We start from the raw sequence: 17,993 nt of genomic DNA on the forward strand, positions 1-17,993 counted from the left end.
GTCCCATGAAAATAGGGACATCCAATTCCATCCCTTCCAACATTTATCCAGCGAAAATTATTGCTAGCTTGCCTAAAAAGTGGAGACGACCCTTAGTCCCATTTTTCAGCCTTTTGTTACATCAACTTTTCAAACATTTTTAATTTCCAGGCAGCCCTGTACGGGGAAGTTTTTAGTAGTGTATATTTTATTGCATTTTTAATATTTTGTTGGGAGCCGCCTAGAGCAACTTGGGCCACCCTTTCTGATGGGGGGGGGCATAGAAATAAAAAAAATATTTTATAAGATTTGAGACGCGCAGTCTGTATAGTTCCGTCTCAAAGTATTTCCTTTTATGAACAAATGCCCCTTTTGAGCTTTGATCCATATATCTTTGCATTCTCTCTATGCCAATAAAGAGGATTGATTGGATAAAGTCATTATTAACTATTATTATTACTGCCATGTTGATTTTTCTCCTTGGTCCTCTTATTGCTTTATCTATCTTTCGAGCTTGTTTAAGCAACCCAACCATGCGTAAATTTTGTGAAATAATTAGATAACCAAAACCCCTGGGAGCATTTGCCCCACACCTGCGATCTTGGTAAGGATTTGGTCCTCCCCCCCCCAAAAAAAAAACAACAAGGGAAGCATTTTGGCCAGAAAAGAGACGAATCAGTTTGGATTTCGTTTTTGTTTTTGTTTTTTAAGGCAGAATTTCCATTTCGGGAGGAGAGAAGGTTAAAAACAAAAAACCCTGGCACTGCTTTTGCAATTTACAACAAGGGAAGGGTGTCCGTTTTTTTCCTCCAGCATGGTAGGATCAGAACTCGCCTCCCTCTCGCCCATCAGGTCCGCGATAATGGCGGAAGGAGGGAGAAGCGGTCCCGATTCTCGTTCCGGAGCCCCGAAATGCCTGGCGGTGCTCCTTCTATTTTCTTCCTCCCCCGCCGCTCCTCAGTTCCAGACCTTGTGGCAAGGAGTTCCGTGGGGGAATGACGACAGGCCGGATTGCGGCAGGGAAGACGCTTCCTTCGACCCACTCGAGGTCGGATGAGCTCCGCGGTTGCGTGTGACCTTTTTTTTGGGGGGGGGGACGGACAGCCCCAGCCCCAGCCCCAGAGACAGGCGTGGTGGGGAGAGAGGAGCTAGATTTTCAAGCAGGCATCTTGCGGGGAGGCAGGCAAGGAGCTCCCTTTGTGCTGGCAGGCGGGAGGCTGCTCTCCCTGCAGGGACAGAAGGGGGGAAATAAATAATAAAATCGCAGAGGGACCCCCAGGGGGACATCTATTCCAGCCACCTGCAAATGCAGGGATCTTTTTGCCCAAAGTAGGATTCGAACCCATGGCCCTAAGAGGCAGCCTAGCACATAGTTTCCTTTCTGCCCCATCATTTCCCCCTTTCTCTCCCCCATCTCTGTCTCTCTCTCTCTCTGTGGCACCCCCCCCCACAGGGTCCTTATAGGGCAGGCATCCCCAAACTGCGGCTCTCCAGATGTTTTGGCCTACAATTCCCATGATCCCTAGCTAACAGGACCAGTGGTCAGGGAAGATGGGAATTGTAGTCCAAAACATCTGGAGGGCCGAAGTTTGGAGGTGCCTGTTATAGGGCATCCTCAGCCTAAGAGGCCATTGCGACGGGATTAGGGGATATAAAAAGAGGGGAGACCAGGGTTCCGCAAAGTGGGGGGGGGGGCGGATATACAGGTGAAACTCGGAAAATTAGAATATCGTCGAAAAGTGCATTTATTTCAGTAACGCAACTTAAAAGGAGAAACCAATATATGAGATAGATGCATGACATGCAAAGCAAGATATTTCAAGCCTTTATTTGTTGTCATTGTAATTATTTGTCGTTAGGCGGGTCAATTATAAATGGAATGTCATTAATGAAATGTCATAGCGATGTTTATTTTTGTATTTTTGTAACTATTTGTTTTCTTACTGTGGAATTTCCAAAAGAAAGCATTTGTAAAAATTAAAAGGAAAATTTAAAAATAGTAAGTTGCATTCCTGAACTAAATGCACTTTTCGACGGTATTCTAATTTTCCGAGTTTCACCTATCACAGTAAATGGGATGGGAATAGTAAATAATGCAAAAGAATTTATTTTCTATTTTAAAAAGTGCATTGGAATTGTACGTGGAATTTCCGGAAATTTAATTTTAAAATTCAGGGGGGGGGGAGTTAAAGCAAAAAAAAAAAAATGTATATTCTAAAAATTGAATTGTAAAATGAAACCAAAAAAATTGTATGTGGAATTATATGTGGAATTTCTGGAAATTTAATTTTAAAATTAAAGGGGAGGAAATGAAAGCAAAAAAAAATTGTATGTGGAATTTCTGGAAATTTAATTTTAAAATTAAAGGGGGGAATTAAAGCAAAAAATATTGTATATGGAATTTCTGGAAATTTAATTTAAAAATTAAAGGGGGGTAAATTAAAGCAAAAACAAAAATTGTATGTGGAACTATTGGAAATTTAATTTGAAAATTAAAAGGGGGGGATTAAAGCAAAAACAAAAGAGGCAGGGGAAAGTGACCCACCCCCAAAGTGGATCCTTGGCCCTCCCCACACTGTCCCAAATCCATTGTGGGAGGGCAACGACGACCCACAGCTAGGAGTGGCCCTCTGGAGGGGAAAGAGATGGGAGACACCTAGCCAAATGGGTGGAGTATAATTATTATTATTATTATTATTATTATTATTATTATTATTATTATCATTCGACAAGCACTTGCCTTATACAGCTTACAGACGACACCCAGGAGGTTGGATTGCGCTTCACCCTGGAGTTCTTCCGTGTGGTTCTGGGGTTGGGGGGGCGGAATAAGAAGGAAATCAGTGGGGCAGGCGATGCGGGGGGCCCCCCTTAATCCCTCCCCTGTGACAGAAAACTCAGGGCGCTCTGCTGAAATAGGAACGGACCCCTGGAAAACCACCCAGTTCTTTTAATTTATTTGTTGCCCTTTCAGACCTAGAGATGGAAGGGGGGAACCCCAAAGGTCCTCTAGTCCAACCCCGGGCAATGCAGAAATCGCAACTCAAGGCGGCGGGTGCGAATCCCCCTCTTCTCCTTTTATCGCCACAAGGAGACTAGGCCGGGAGGGATTCAATTCGCACCCCAACCTTCCCTCACTTTTCTGTCCCGCTTCCCCCCTTTTTATCTTCACCACAACCCTGCAAAGTAGGCAAGGGAGAGAGACTGGCCGCAGTGACCTTCAGGTGAGCGGCGATTCAAACTCGGGTCTCTCCCGGGTCCAAACTCTAAAGCTAAATAAAGATGGGCTTATGTTCCTAGAACCACCCGAAAGGGTTCCCCGAAGGTCATCCAGCCCAACCCCCTGCAATTTGGGGGTCACAACGCAACTCTTTTTGGGGAAATTTATTATTTTATTATTATTAAATATCTCAGCATGAACGGAAGTCAAGAAATTTGTAGCTGTTGATAAGGGACTAAAGATCAGGGCTGAATGCAATTGGATTAACGAAGATTTCGGAAATTAAGAAACCCAGCACACCTCAAGTCACTAAAAATATATAATTGGCTGTATAATTGATCTACATTTGGATGGGAATTGTAATTTGACATTGATAAAATGTGCCTCTTATCGGATTTCAATCATTGAAAATTAAATTGATTTATTTGGAAGGCAGGGGGTCGCAACGATTATCTGAAACCAACGGGCCTCCTGCCTGCAAAGCGGGTTGCTGGCTTTCAGCGCTGGCTTTTAAATCTGCGGGTGGAGCGAGACTCGAACTCGGGGCCTGCGCCGCCCGAAGCGGGTACCAATTTGGGCGGATGCTACCAGGGCATCTCCGGCCAGGACTTACCCCGTTGACAGCGATCCAGGGCACATATTTGTGGGGTGGGCGGAGAGCATCGGTGAGCTGCGCGTTTTGGTGCATAAGCTTATTGCCCAGGTCTCCGCTCACACAAGACGTGACGTTGGCAAGGGAGACCTCTCTCGGCGGGTACAACTTCATGCACTGGAGAGATCAGAGGATGGGGAGAGAGAGAGAGAGAGAGAGGCGAGGCCCGGTTATCCCCCTTCTTCCCCAAACTTGCCCCCAAACCGGAGACCCCGCCGCCCCTGCGAGGCGGGTTGCCGCAGGAAGGAATTTGGGGGACGTACCGTTTCCAAATTCTGGGTGACGCTGGCGCCTGACTCCATGCAGAAGATGAGAGGTAAGTAGCTCCCCTCGTCGCCGAGCAGGTGGATGAGGCAGGCCTGCGGGGAGCAGGGGGTAAGGGTTAGAGCAGAGGGGGGGGGAGTTTCATACTTCTCACGTCCCAGAGATAGATAGGTGTACCCACCTCCATCAGGTTGCCCAGGCATTCATCAGGGCCATGCTGGCATTCAAATTCCCACTTGGAGGGACCCTTTTTCTCCTGCGAGAGAGGGAGGGGGAGAGAGAGAGAGGACGGGCGTCAGGGGAAATGAAGGTGGGTGGGTGCAGCCTTCCCCCCCCCCGCTGCTCAGGGGATTGGGACCGACCTTTGCGTTCCCGTAAGGGACCAGGGTGATATTCATGGCTTCGCCCACCAAAAGCGCGGTAGGGAAGAGCTGGAAGACCAGGAAGGACCGGCAGGCGGGGCAGAGGCTCTCGTAGTAGAGGCTGACGGAGACGGGCTCTGCTTTTTTCCGGGGGGAGCTCAGCCGGGCGCAGTGCTTTTCTGCCTGCGAAAGGAAACAGCAGTGAAGCCTCCAGCTGCAGGGGCAGCGTACCTTCAAGATACGTGCAGGGACGCGGGTCAGCGGTCCCTTTACCTTTACAAATCAGTATGCGGATGACACCCAGCTCTACCTCTCTTTTAAATCAGAACCAGGGAAGGCAGTGAATGTCCTGTGTGAGTGTCTGGAGACGGTTGGAAGATGGATGGCGGCTAACAGATTGAGGTTGAATCCTGACAAGACAGAAGTACTGTTTGTGGGGGACAGGAGGCAGGCAGGTATGGGGGACTCCCTGGTCCTGAATGGGGTAACTGTGCCCCTGAAGGACCAGGTGTGCAGCCTGAGAGTTATTTTGGACTCCCAGCTGTCCATGGAGGCGCAGGTCAATTCTGTGTCCAGGGCGGCTGTCTGCCAGCTCCCTCTGGTATGCAGGATGAGACCCTACCTGCCCACGGACTGTCTCACCAGAGTGGTGCATGCTCTGGTTATCTCCCGCTTGGACTACTGCAATGCGCTCTACGTGGGGCAGCCTTTGAAGGTGACCCAGAAACTGCAATTAATCCAGAATTCAGCATCTGGACTGGTGACTGGGAGTGGCTGCCGGGACCACATAAAACCGATCCTGAGAAATCTACACTGGCTCCCAGTATATTTCCGAGCACAATTCAAAGTGTTGGTGCTGACCTTGAAAGCCCTAAATGGCCTCAAAGGTCCAGTATACCTGAAGGAGCGTCTCCACCTCCATCGTTCTGTCCGGACACTGAGGTCCAGCACCGAGGGCCTTTTGGCGGTTCCCTCGTTGCGAGAAGCCAAGTTGCAGGGAACTAGGCAGAGAGCCTTCTCGGTAGTGGCGCCCGCCCTGTGGAACGCCCTTCCATCGGAGGTCAGGGAGATGAACAACTACCTGACATTTAGAAAACCCCTAAAGGCAGCCCTGTTTAGGGAAGTTTTTAATCTGTGATATTTTAATTTATATTTTGTATTTGTTGGAAGCCACCCAGAGTGGCCGGCAAAGACCAGCCAGATGGGCGGGGTATAAATAATAATAATAATAATAATAATAATAATAATAATAATACAAATACGTGCACCCAATGATCCACCGAAACCAGAGCCCTTCCTGTCGAGATGGATCTACAATTAGAGAAGGCTACGGAACATGATTTCGATACACGATCACCGCGGAAAGACTTTGTACACACAAAGATGGAAGAATTCAGCGATACCTGCTGAATCATTGAGTCAGGAGCAAGGCCAGATTTAGGATGGAGAGGCCCTCGGCTCCTGAAGGGAATGGGGCCCTTTCTATGTCCAGCTGTCCTTTGTCAACAACAAATGGTCACTGTTTTTTTGTGTTGAATATATGCTATATGGCAAGCATGGCCAAACTTGGCCCGCCAGCTGTTTCGGGACTACAACTCCCATCATCCCTAGCTAACAGGATCAGTGGTCAGGGATGATGGGAATTGTAGTCCCAAAACAGCTGGAGGGCCAAGTTTGGCCATGCCTGCTAGATGGTCACCTAATAGGTGTCGAAAGCCATTTGCCCATGTGGCCACATAGCCAGTCCAGGGAGAATGTAGGCACCCTATATATAAAAATGAGCAAACCGGTGATATTTGACTTACATCCGCCTCTCCCGGTATGCCCCACAGAGGACATTAAGGTCCACAAATAATAACATACTGGAGATCCCGAGTCACAAGGCAGTTAGGCTGGCCTCGACCAGGACCAGGGCCTTCTCAGTACTGGCCCCGACCTGGTGGAACGCGCTCTCTCAGGAGACTAGGGCTCAGCGGGAGTTGTCATCTTTTCGTAGGGCCTGCAAGACGGAGCTATTCCGCTTGGCCTTTGGACTGATGCAGTCTGACCCCGGTGTTACCCTCCCCTAAGGTGTTATCCTACAGATATTTAAATGAGGTTGCACTTGTAAGATTCCAAATTTTAAAATTGAATTTTAACATTGTATTTAATCTGTATTTTAATTGAATTGTTTCTTTTATGCTTGTTTTGATATTTTTATTGTTAACCGCCCTGAGCCTGGTCTCGACTGGGAAGGGCGGGGTATAAATAAAATTATTATTATTATTATTATTATTATTACATCCTAGGAGCCTCCACAACACAAAACACTGTTGCTGGATGTAGGTTTTATTTTATTTGCTTTTTATCATATATTTTGGAAATGGACATCCAGGTTTTTTTCCTTTTACATTTTTGGGGGGCCTCCAAGAGAGTGGGGCCCGAAGCTATAGCTTGTTTAGCTTATACGTAAATCCGGCACTGGGTCTGAGAGACGGGGAGGGGGGGCGATGCAGAACGGGGCGACTGGGTGGCAGAAGGACAATCTCAGCTCATGTCTTGTTTTATTTGGGATTTGGGATCTCTTTACTGACGATTTGCCAAGTATTCTATATGGTTTATGCTTCTGTTGGTGGCGTTCCATTATGTTATTTTTACCTTCCGTCCATTCCGGCTTGCCCAGCTACTGCCAAAGTGTCCTTTCTCTTGGCAGATTGAGATGAGCAGGGGACAGCAAAGGCGGCAAGGGTTTTTAGCTGGGGCAGTTAGAATAAGGTAAAGGTAAAGGGACCCCTGACCATTAGGTCCAGTCGCGGGCGACTCTGGGGTTGCGCGCTCATCTCACATTATTGGCCGAGGGAGCCGGCGTACAACTTCCAGGTCATGTGGCCAGCATGACAAAGCCGCTTCTGGAGAACCAGAGCAGCACATGGAAACGCCGTTTACCTTCCCGCTGTAGCGGTTCCTATTTATCTACTTGCATTTTGACGTCCTTTCGAACTGCTAGGTTGGCAGGAGCTGGGACCGAGCAACGGGAGCTCACCCCGTCGCAGGGATTCGAACCGCCGACCTTCTGATCAGCAAGCCCTAGGCTCAGTGGTTTAACCCACAGCGCCACCTGGGTCCCCTAGTTAGAATAATGTCTGCATTCAAAACCCTAAAATGTGTTTTATACCATTGACTTTCTTTATTTTTATTCTTTTGTATATCGTATTGTTGTTTTATTGCTATGGCCAACAGCTGACGCAAACAAAGATTCTTTCTTTCTTTCTTTCATAAGCCATTTTGGTTTTCGTTTGAACAAAAAGTGGCACAGCGATAGAATCGATAAAATAAATAATGATGTCGCCCCAACCACAACGGCCCCTTGCCAGGCCAGCTTCCTCCTCCATCTTTCGAGAGGGAAGTGAAAGCACCGGAGGGGGGGGGCTTCTGAAATGCATGCTGGGGCTCCCCCCCCCAAAAAAAGATGCTGAGAAAATGAGGGTACTGCAAATGCAAAGGTGCGTTGGGCTTGGGTCAACGAGGAGATGTTTTGCCTCTGCTATTTTGGGAGCTGTCTTAACCCCAAGCCTTGGTCCATCTATAGCTCAGCACCGCCCACACTGGCCGGCAGCTGCTCTCCGGAGCTACCATCAGAGTTTTGTTATAAGAATTTTGAGGTCATATCTATATATATATAATAATTGTTCATAAAACATGTACATGAATGTACAGGCACATGTCTGAAGCAGCACAGGAAGACAGGCCTTTCTGACACCATTTTGACTCTCTCTCTGACCAGGTGTTCCTCTGCAAGGAAGAAGTGGGGTGGGGGGAACCTTCTCATTGTCTCAGGAATTAAAGTGATAATCCCTGGCATCCTGATACCTGACTGCCAGACAAAAGGGTGTGATTAACTTGGCTGGGAAACAGGGAAATGTAAATATCTCTCAATTTTGTTGATTAGGTTTTGGGGGGCAGGGGGCAGGGTCCAGACTGCTCAGATTACTGCCACCAGACCTCCCCTTTCATGATGTACCTATGATGAATCTAGGGAGGGGGGTCTTGGGCTACACCCCTTCTGTGACATATGGATGATGCTTCTGGGGGGTGGGCTGAAACCAATTTCAAATTTCTTTTTAAGGGCAAGACATCTTTGTTTGGGGTTCCTTCCTTGTTCTCCTGTGTGAGAGGAAGGACCCTGTTGCAACAGTTAAAATAAAAGTGCCTTGCTTCGTACGTCCTGGTTTGGTCTCTGTTATTTGGTGGGCAGGAGACGCTTAAATTCGTCTGCTTGCCTGGATCCTTGAGCTCTCCCTGGGTCAAGATCCATTTCTCTGGGTTCATAGGAACCAGCTTAAATTTTACAACAATTTGGCGACCACTTCGGGGACCCAGTTTTGCCTTGAGCTCCGGGTTCACTGAGGAAGGGGAGCCCAGCGCGCCCTTGCCTCTTTTGCAGGGGGGTAAACCAACCTCAGGACCCGAGGCACTTGGTAGTAATTGAGAGTCCAAGCGGGACCCCCAGGACGAAGCAACGTTTAAAGGGACAAGGCTGTTTTTTTTTCAGGAACCAGTTGGAAGCTGGAGACAACGGGATTCGACTGAAAGGATCGGTCGTGAGTATTAAAAGGGGACACCTTGGGTGAGCTAAGAACCACAGCAACTAAAAATCTATTTCTCCACTTGGACTATCCTTTTCTACTCTCCTCTTTGGACCTTAGTTGCAGCAAGGCTGCCAGGCACAGTTACAAGGTAGAACTGAGGTCCAGGGCAACAGTCTTTACGTTAAACGCAGAGCTCAGAAAGACTGTCCCAGCTCCCTTCTGCCAAACTGAGCAGAAGTCTGAGCAAACTGTCGCTTTTCTACCAATCTGGGAATCTGGCTATCCCAGCTCTGTTTCCTATTCCTCTGCTCTTAATCTTCGGGTGAAGACGCCCCCCTGCCATGGCGACCTTTGTTAGGTATGACCCATGACCAGAGATTGCAAGTGCGCCCGTTCCTTTCCTACTACTCTGTATCTCTGTATTCCTCAGTTCCGACCTGACATTGCGTAGGCAAGCGTTCAGTAGGATATGAGTCTAGTGTGTAAGAGGCAGGGAAGTTGCTGTGGAACCCTCAGGCAATTGATGACCAGTGGGAGGGTTCCAATAGGGTTTTAGCTGCACCAGGCCGCCTAGTAGTTAGTGCACGCGAACGGCAGGCAGGAACACCACTAGGACGTGGGGGTGAGTCATAGACTCGGGAAGTTAAGAGTGTCCAGGAACAGGGTCGGGGACCCGAACTGCAGTATAAAAAGGCTTAAGTAAAATGGGTGCAACCCACTCTAAGGAATTCCTTTCCCAGACTCCCAACCGAGGCAAAGCACAACTGAGGCTTGGCTCCGGTAAGGACTTTGAGGATGAAAGTCCACTCCAATTCGTTCTCTTAAATTGGCACGAAATCCCCGGGGCGGACAAGCTTGAAGGGAACCAATTGCAAAAACTTTGTAAGAAAAAAACACTGGGTCCGCTTTACTATGGACCACCCAGATGAGGGGAAATGGCTACCAGGAGGTTCCTTTAACATACAGTGAATCTCCGCTTTAAAATTAACCCTGGTGAACTCTGAATGAGAAAAGTTTTGTGAGGAATCCTGCAAAGTATGTTATGGTATAAAATTATATATGTTTGCATGTTACATGTTGTCTGTGTTGTCTGTGAAGTGTATGTGCGTCTGATCCTTGTGTCTGCTATAGTTCATTGTTCCCCTTAAAGTAAATGAGAGATATAATCCAGGTTTAGGAAATTAGGGGTTTGTGTAAAATTTGGCCATGACACCCACAGACTGCCTTTTTTAAAGCATGCATAGTTTAAAATAATATAATAATAAGGCAAGCTTGCTTAAATAATCTTATGTAAGGGCTTGATCAACCCAAAAACAATGGCAAATATTTAAAAGAGTGGAGGTAGTGTGTAAAGGTTTGTTTTAAAGAGGCTGTAGAAGGCCATTTTTTCCTCTCCAAAAGTAAAAAGAGGGGGCAGGATGAAGGAAAATAAGAGTAGTAAGTTTGAAAATGCTTGCTCAATGCTTTGAAAATATTTTGAAACTTGAAAATGTTCACTTCATGAGGTGTGCAAATGTTTGTTATTGAGAGAGGCTCTAAAAGGGAGTCTTCCTCCAAGTGACTAGAGGAATATTGACTAAAGGAAAATTGAACAGCTATTCCTATAAAGGTGAATTGTTTGTCAAAAGTAGAGCTTCCTTAGCCAGGAATTGTCTATCTGAGTCTAGTTTTAACTTCAATTGTGTTGGGCTCCTGATATCACCTCTTAAGGAAAAAAACTCATCTGCTAAAGGGTTCTATATAAAGTTGGTATTTTCATTCAAATCTTGTGAATCCTGTATCTTAGAGGGTTAGACTAAATGACCTCAGGGTCCCTTCTAACCCCCATTTTAGAGCTATGTGAAAGGCAATGTGTCTGATGTGGTGATGGGTTGAAATTCAGCCCAGCTCTGCTTTCTGGCAAGGAAAGATTATTGGTTTTCAGAGTTGGAACAAGAGTGTAATTGTTGTTTTTGTGGAGTGATTATATAAGTTTTTATCACTTTCTCTATTAAGGGTTAAAGTTTAAGCACATATGAAAGTCTTGAACATTTCCCAATCTTTCTCTAGAGAGTAAAAGTGGGGTGTATGTGCATACCTACCCCTTTCTGTACAGAAAGGGGGAGCGGGAAGGGAAAAGGGAGATTGTAACCTTGAAAATGTTTGTTTGTGAACTCATAATATTTAAGGTCTGTGTCACAAGGGAGCCATGTGCTCTGTATGTAATGTTTCACCATGTGACTATGGAATATGGTGTTCCTTCTAGGGAAATGTTATTAAAAGTAGAGGATCCATAGCCAGCAAATGTCTATCTGAGTCACTTTAACCTTGATTCAAATGGACAGAATGGTTTTAGTAAGGAAGTAAATTCCCTCTTAAACTGTTTATCCAATCTTAAGGTTTGCTAAAGGCTTCTATATAACGTTGGTACTTTTAATCTTCCCCTTCCTTATTTTTCCCTTAGTACACACATGTGCTTCCGTGATAGGGCATAGCCTGTGTTTCCTTCCCAGTCAGGCGTCTGTACTCAAATGTATGTGTATCCTAAGGGCAGTGATAGTGTTGAGATCCCCATATTTCAGAAGGGGTGGACTAGATTACTCAAGATCCCTTCCAACCCTTTCCAAACTTGCAAAAAGGAGGGAGAGAAAATGTGTTTGTAAGCACTGAAAAGTGAGTTTCTGTGTAAAATCTAACCCTATTTTAAAATCTACTCTTTCCCCTTCCCTTCCTTTATTCAGATGGTAATTTTGTCAAGAGGTGCAGCACTTTAAAAAATGGTACAATAGACTGCCGAATCATGAACTCTGTACATGCACAGAGGCTATGTCAGCTTGAAGAGGAAAATAGAGGAGAAAAATGAGGTTTTAACTAAGGGGCGAAAAGGTTATAATCTGCTCATGAAATATTATTCAAATTTCTTAATGTAAAGCTTTGAACCACTGAGGGAAAACAACCTCATGTGTGTTACTGGTCCATCAAGGTTAAGTGGTTGCCAAGTTCCAAAAATCTTAACATGCCAGATTCTTTCCACAGGTATAAATAGCAGAGTACTACTATAAGTCTGTCTCTTGAGTAGTTTATAAATTAATTAAGAGGTTCAAGGTTATGCTTTGCACATGAAACTTAAATTTAAATTTCCTTATGTAAAAATAAATAGATAAAGAACCATTGAGAACCATCAACTGTTTAGAAGCTGCCAATTCCAGTTCAACATGCAAAACTCTGTACATTTTAGGAACATTTCCTGACTGATTTTCACATGAAATAATTTTCCCTTTCCAGCAGAATACTGAGATTCAGGGTGTGGAGAAATTCTTTCAGAACCTTAATGCAAAATTATCTCCCAATGGGGGGGGGGGGACGCCACCTAAACAAGCCCCTCCACACTTGGAAATTCATAGAAAATTGCTGTCTACCAGTTGACAGACTATGCAAACAAAAGGCTCCATTTCTTTCCTAGCAGGTACTCAGGATGGATACTTATCTCCCATTTGCATTTCACCCCGAAGCATTACCCTATGTTAATATAACCCTCCCTTTTCTAATGTAGCAATGATTGAGTGTTTTGCCAATTCTTTTCTTCCACAGCAAAAAAAAAAAAAAAAAAGTGAGGAGTGAGGAGATACAAACAGTAATTTCATTTCTCTTTGGCGCTTCTCTTTAGCTTATAAATAATCTGCTTCCATTTATTATATCAGTTTTTCCATTATGTCTATGAAATTATTCTAACAATAACCAGGTAAAAATTGTTGTGTGAGTGGTAATCTAAATTTTATTTTGTTTTATTTTTGTATCTTTTTTTTTTGGTATTTCTACTTTTTCTTTCTGTACATACAAATGTAGCATCTAAGTCATTCTTTCCTGTAAATAATAATAATAATAATCCCTTTCAAACAAGATACATGAACCTCAAAGAGAATTCAGAACCACATAAGGAAAATGTTAATAACTTATCGATTGTGTCCTAATTAACAAAATTTTTGTCCTTTGTTTCCTCCACAGCCAAACTAGGTGAAGTAAATTAAACTGACTGAGTAGACAATAACAGCAGTAATTAAATAACTATGATCTTATATTATTTGCAGCTCCCCAAGAAGAAATTTCTAGAATATTCTCCCCTTTCTTGACTATTTATCACTATTATTTTTTAACTAATTATATCTTCAGGCCCCAACCCCCTGCAGGCCTATTTTCAAAAGGATGTTTTACAGGAAACCAAATTGACATTTTATCTCTTTGATCACAACCTAAGAAGGAGGACCTAGAAAGCTATAACGTTTCAGCAAGGTTTAGAAGTGCTGTTATAGAAGTACTGTTAACTTCCTCCCAGTGACTCGAAGGCAGACAAGAAAACCCCCTTGTTGGAGATACATGCAAAAGCAGCAAGAATTATCTCAAGTTCACCTGATTGCCTCAAGATATACAAATGGCGTATAATTAATAATTTGAAGGTTTTGTGCATTATGTGTTATATAGGAATACTGAAATGTGTCAAATGACTTTGGGACAAAGGGGGAAAGTGAATTGCAAGGACATTCTCTCTCCTTGACCTCAAGACTCTGTGCCCTAGGATTTAAAAGCAGCCGGAATTGTCTCAAGATCATGATGGCCTCAAGACATACAACTGATATATAATTATTAGGTCTTATGTTGCGTGATATTCGACAGAAACATTGAACTATGTCTGACAGTATGTTATTTCCACAAGGAGGGGGAGGTGAACCAATTTTGTGTTTAATTGTTGGGTTTTTTTTTAAAAAAAAAATGTATAGTGTCCCAATGTTTTTTTTTTTGTATTATTGCCATGCATTGTATGCCTTTTAAAGGATCAGGATATTGCATAGTTCAGTATTTAGATTAGATCAACTTATGACCACATTTTCTTGTCCCACCTGGCACTCTGCAGTGTGCCAACCTTCTCTACACATTTTTTAAATTTGTTTTTACTCATTTTACCAAGAATAAGCTCCAAGATCCATGAAACACCAGATAAATGAAGGTATTTATGTCTTGATTTAACAGGAATGATCCCTTTTAGAGTTAAATTTGACTAATTTGGACATGTTTTATGGGGCTGTATAAATTTTAATTTGGCTTCAGTTCTAATTGGGCAAGTGTATCCAAGGTGCAAGTAGCTTTCTTCCTTTAAGAGCAACTGGGCAACTCCCTACAGTGCAAGGCCAGAGCCTATAATAAAGGCCCATAGAAAGCCCAAGGCAAAGGCATCTCTCTCATGACATGTCCAAACCTGTGGCAGCTATGGTGAGTGCCAGGCGACATGGTCAATATGAAAGCCCTAAGGGGATTCACCAGGGATTGTTGCTGTTGTGCCACGTTGGAGGTGTGCAACCAGAGGAGAGCTAGCTTTTGACACCTGAGAACACACAAAAGGGTAAACAAGCAAACTGCACTTTCCAGTCAATATTGGTGGACCATCCTGTTAAGTGTAATACATAGACCATTTTTGAGAAATGCTTCTCCCAAAGTACTAAAACAACACATCTGGTTATTCTTTTGTGGGGCAACAATTTTTAAGAAAAATTATAGCCCCAAATGGGGAATTGTTATAAGAATTTTGAGGTCATATCTATATATATATAATAATTGTTCATAAAACATGTACATGAATGTACAGGCACATGTCTGAAGCAGCACAGGAAGACAGGCCTTTCTGACACCATTTTGACTCTCTCTCTGACCAGGTGTTCCTCTGCAAGGAAGAAGTGGGGTGGGGGGAACCTTCTCATTGTCTCAGGAATTAAAGTGATAATCCCTGGCATCCTGATACCTGACTGCCAGACAAAAGGGTGTGATTAACTTGGCTGGGAAACAGGGAAATGTAAATATCTCTCAATTTTGTTGATTAGGTTTTGGGGGGCAGGGGGCAGGGTCCAGACTGCTCAGATTACTGCCACCAGACCTCCCCTTTCATGATGTACCTATGATGAATCTAGGGAGGGGGGTCTTGGGCTACACCCCTTCTGTGACATATGGATGATGCTTCTGGGGGGTGGGCTGAAACCAATTTCAAATTTCTTTTTAAGGGCAAGACATCTTTGTTTGGGGTTCCTTCCTTGTTCTCCTGTGTGAGAGGAAGGACCCTGTTGCAACAGTTAAAATAAAAGTGCCTTGCTTCGTACGTCCTGGTTTGGTCTCTGTTATTTGGTGGGCAGGAGACGCTTAAATTCGTCTGCTTGCCTGGATCCTTGAGCTCTCCCTGGGTCAAGATCCATTTCTCTGGGTTCATAGGAACCAGCTTAAATTTTACAACAGTTTGAACCCGGGACCTTTGGCTCAGATCCTTCGGCTCAGCCACAAAGCTCTCCCTAGCTGCCTTTGAGCCTCGATCTCTCAGCCTAGCCTACCCTGCAGGGTTGTTGCGAAGATGATATAGCGAGCGTTTGCCGGGAACCTCGGAGAACCGTGGCTCGCTCAGCCACTCCTGGACAGAACCTGTTTCATGGCACGGATTAAGGGAGGGGTAGGGGAATAAATAATCCACTTTAGTAGCTGATGTTATAAGAATTTTAAGGTCTTAGATATATAATGAATGTTCATAAATGTACAAGCAAACACATACATAAATGATTGAAAGAAGACAGTCCTGAGACCATTTTGACTCCCAAGCTGACCAAATGTTTCTCTGCAAGGAGGGAGGAGGGTGAGGGAACCTTCCCTTTGTCTGGGGAATTAAGTAATTACCATCTCAAAGAAATGGCCAGGCTACCCAGGAAAAATGCAATCAGATAAGGCATTTTCAGATAACCTGACAGGAAAAACAACAACATTCAAATTTCTGTTGTAGACCGCCTTTTCTGTGATGTAGGTATGATATATCTGGGGGGTGGTCTTGGGCTGCACCCCTTCTGTGGTGTGTGTGTGTGTGGTGTGTGGAGGGGTGGTCTTGAGCTCCAGGGCAGGGAATTTCAAAATGTCTATATAATGGCAGGCACACCTTTGTTCTGGGTCCTCCTCCTTTCTCCTGCCTGGGAGGGGAGCACCCTGTTGCAACAGTTCAATAAAGATCAGGCTTACTAGCTGCTTTGCTTCTCAATATTCTCTGGCTGGCCTTTGTTATTTCTCCTACCGATGGAGAACCTACCAAGGACTCTGTAAGGGCTCTTGTGTACCCCATAAGGGAATAAGGGCAGATTTTGTTTACAACGCTGATGAAATACTATTTTAAACCTTCACATTGACCAGGCTGCATGTTGAAGCTGCTGGGAGATGGGAGTTCAGTCACATATGCTGGGCCCCAACCTCAAACTTTCATCCCTAGAGATGTGGGGTTGGGGGGGCCAAATCTAGATCCTTGCTGGTTCCGGGCAAAATTCAATCACATCCCCACCCAAGTCAACGGCAGGACTAAAGCTAATATTTTGGGGGATAGGGAGGCTACGGCACAAGAAACCTGCTTTAATAAATTTTGCTTTTTGCTGTAAGGAAAGTTATGAGAAAATGAGCTGGAGATGGATTGGGTGGCTGTTGCCCTTTGGAGAGGAGGCTATGAAATCTGCCCAGCACATCGCTCTGACCTCTCTGCAAACAGATCAGGATGAATGATGCTCAATAAAGTGGGGGGGGTCAGCAGTGCCCCTCTGTGGTCCTTGACCTTTTCCTTTTTTTCTCTTATAACGGCAATGGTGCCCCCCCTGAGAGGTGCTGGAACTGAGCTCTGGCTGGAAAAAAGCCCTGAAGGTGATAATTCTGTGCCCCCTTGGCTTGGTGCCCTGCACGGGGGACTCTCCAGCACCTCCAGCACTGAGTCCAGCCCCGTGTGAGGTGCCCCCCAAGGGGCATAGGCAAGACCGAGAGCAACTGCATATATACCCACTCTTCCTCCCCACCACTCTTAAGGTAGACTGCCTCTGTCCACGGCAGGACTCAGGAGTGCCAACTTGGCCCTGCGCCCGTGGGTGCCTGTGGCTGGCATGCAGTGTGCATGGCCCTGGCACCAAAAATTTGTGAATGCCCGGACTCTTCATGGGGAAATCTGTGGGCAACCCCTATAGTCCTCGGGTCTCCATTTAGGAATCATAAGAAGACCACTGCGGCAGTTGTATCAGGCCAAAAGGGGCGCATCGGAGTCCAGCCTCCTGCCCCCCCCAGTGGCCAACCAGGTGATGCCCCCCTGGGAAGAACCCCCCCTTCCGCCCCCAAGCAGGACCCGTGCGCCACACAGCAGCTATTCGGAGTCATCAGTTCCTCTGAGTGGGGGGGGGGGTGTCGCACAAAGCCATGTGGGTAGCCCCCCGTCGCCACTGCTAGCCCCCTTCCTCTCTCCAAGCCCCCACCCGCCCACCCCACCCGCAACGTGGGTGGCCACCCCTCCCCCTCCGCGTGGCTCCGGATTTGCCAACTCGGCTGCGCGCAAAGAAGAAGGCGCTTCTTTCTTCTCGCCACCTTCGCTTTCCCTTTCCTCACCTTGCAAGCCAGCGCGATCTCGCTGGAGCCGCACCACTGGTGCGGGGGGTAGTCGCAAGGGGCGCCCCCCAGGGCGATGCCCGCCGTGACCCCCAGGCAGCAGAAAGCGGCAATCGACGACAGGAGCCAGCCGGGAGCCATGGCGAGGAGAGGTGCCGGGCGGTGCGCAATGGCAAGGCGGAGTGCGCACGGCGGGGGCGAGTCGGGCGGCTCTTAAAAACCCTTTGTCGGCTCCGCCCTTTCCCTCTTCTTCCTCCTCCTCACAACCCGTTCGTCTTCTTCTCCTGCGGTTGCTGCTCCGGGTGTGAGTCAGCCGGCCCCTGAGCTGCTCCAGAGGAGGAGGAGCCGGACTCTTGGAAAGCCCCAGACCGGGAGATTTAGAGGAAAGACCACTGTGCGCGCGCCTGTTTCAAAGCAACAACAACTTTCCAAGTGTCCCTACGGTATTTTCCAGGGGAAATACCGTGTCCATGGAAGACAATCTTACTCGGCTAGGAGGGATCGCCAAAGAAAGAAATGGATAGGTTCGATCTTCTTGCAGT

The 17,993-nt window shown here is 46.0% G+C and overlaps 1 protein-coding gene across 2 annotated transcripts; it reads right to left on the reverse strand.

The window, feature by feature from the left end:
- Window positions 1-658: 658 nt before the first annotated feature.
- IFI30 (IFI30 lysosomal thiol reductase) lies at window positions 659-17,641 on the reverse strand. 2 transcript variants are annotated; one of them, XM_088671282.1, is made up of 7 exons: window positions 17,452-17,641; window positions 4,478-4,660; window positions 4,297-4,371; window positions 4,115-4,210; window positions 3,813-3,968; window positions 2,720-2,788; window positions 659-1,205 (listed from the first exon to the last, which is right to left on the reverse strand). In XM_088671282.1, the coding sequence occupies exons 1-7, from the start codon at window positions 17,590-17,592 to the stop codon at window positions 1,128-1,130; spliced, it is 798 nt and encodes a 265-aa protein (XP_088527408.1). In that variant the 5' UTR covers window positions 17,593-17,641; the 3' UTR covers window positions 659-1,127. The 2 variants fall into 2 exon arrangements, with proteins under 2 accessions (XP_088527408.1, XP_088527409.1); XM_088671283.1 differs by having other exon boundaries at window positions 659-1,201; window positions 2,716-2,788.
- Window positions 17,642-17,993: the final 352 nt, after the last annotated feature.

The sequence above is a fragment of the Zootoca vivipara genome, chromosome 6 (assembly GCF_965207765.1).
Source record: "Zootoca vivipara chromosome 6, rZooViv2.hap1.1, whole genome shotgun sequence".
Taxonomy (NCBI): domain Eukaryota; kingdom Metazoa; phylum Chordata; class Lepidosauria; order Squamata; family Lacertidae; genus Zootoca; species Zootoca vivipara.

Coding starts and splice junctions, on each gene's coding strand:
- IFI30 (XM_088671282.1), bottom strand. CDS start 17,592: ATGGCTCCCGGCTGGCTCCTGTCGTCGATTGCCGCTTTCTGCTGCCTG. Junction 4,372..4,477: donor TCCCTTACGGGAACGCAAAG/GTCGGTCCCAAT, acceptor CCTCTCTCGCAG/GAGAAAAAGGGTCCCTCCAA. Junction 1,206..2,719: donor TCGTCTGTAAGCTGTATAAG/GCAAGTGCTTGT, acceptor CTGTCCCTGCAG/GGAGAGCAGCCTCCCGCCTG.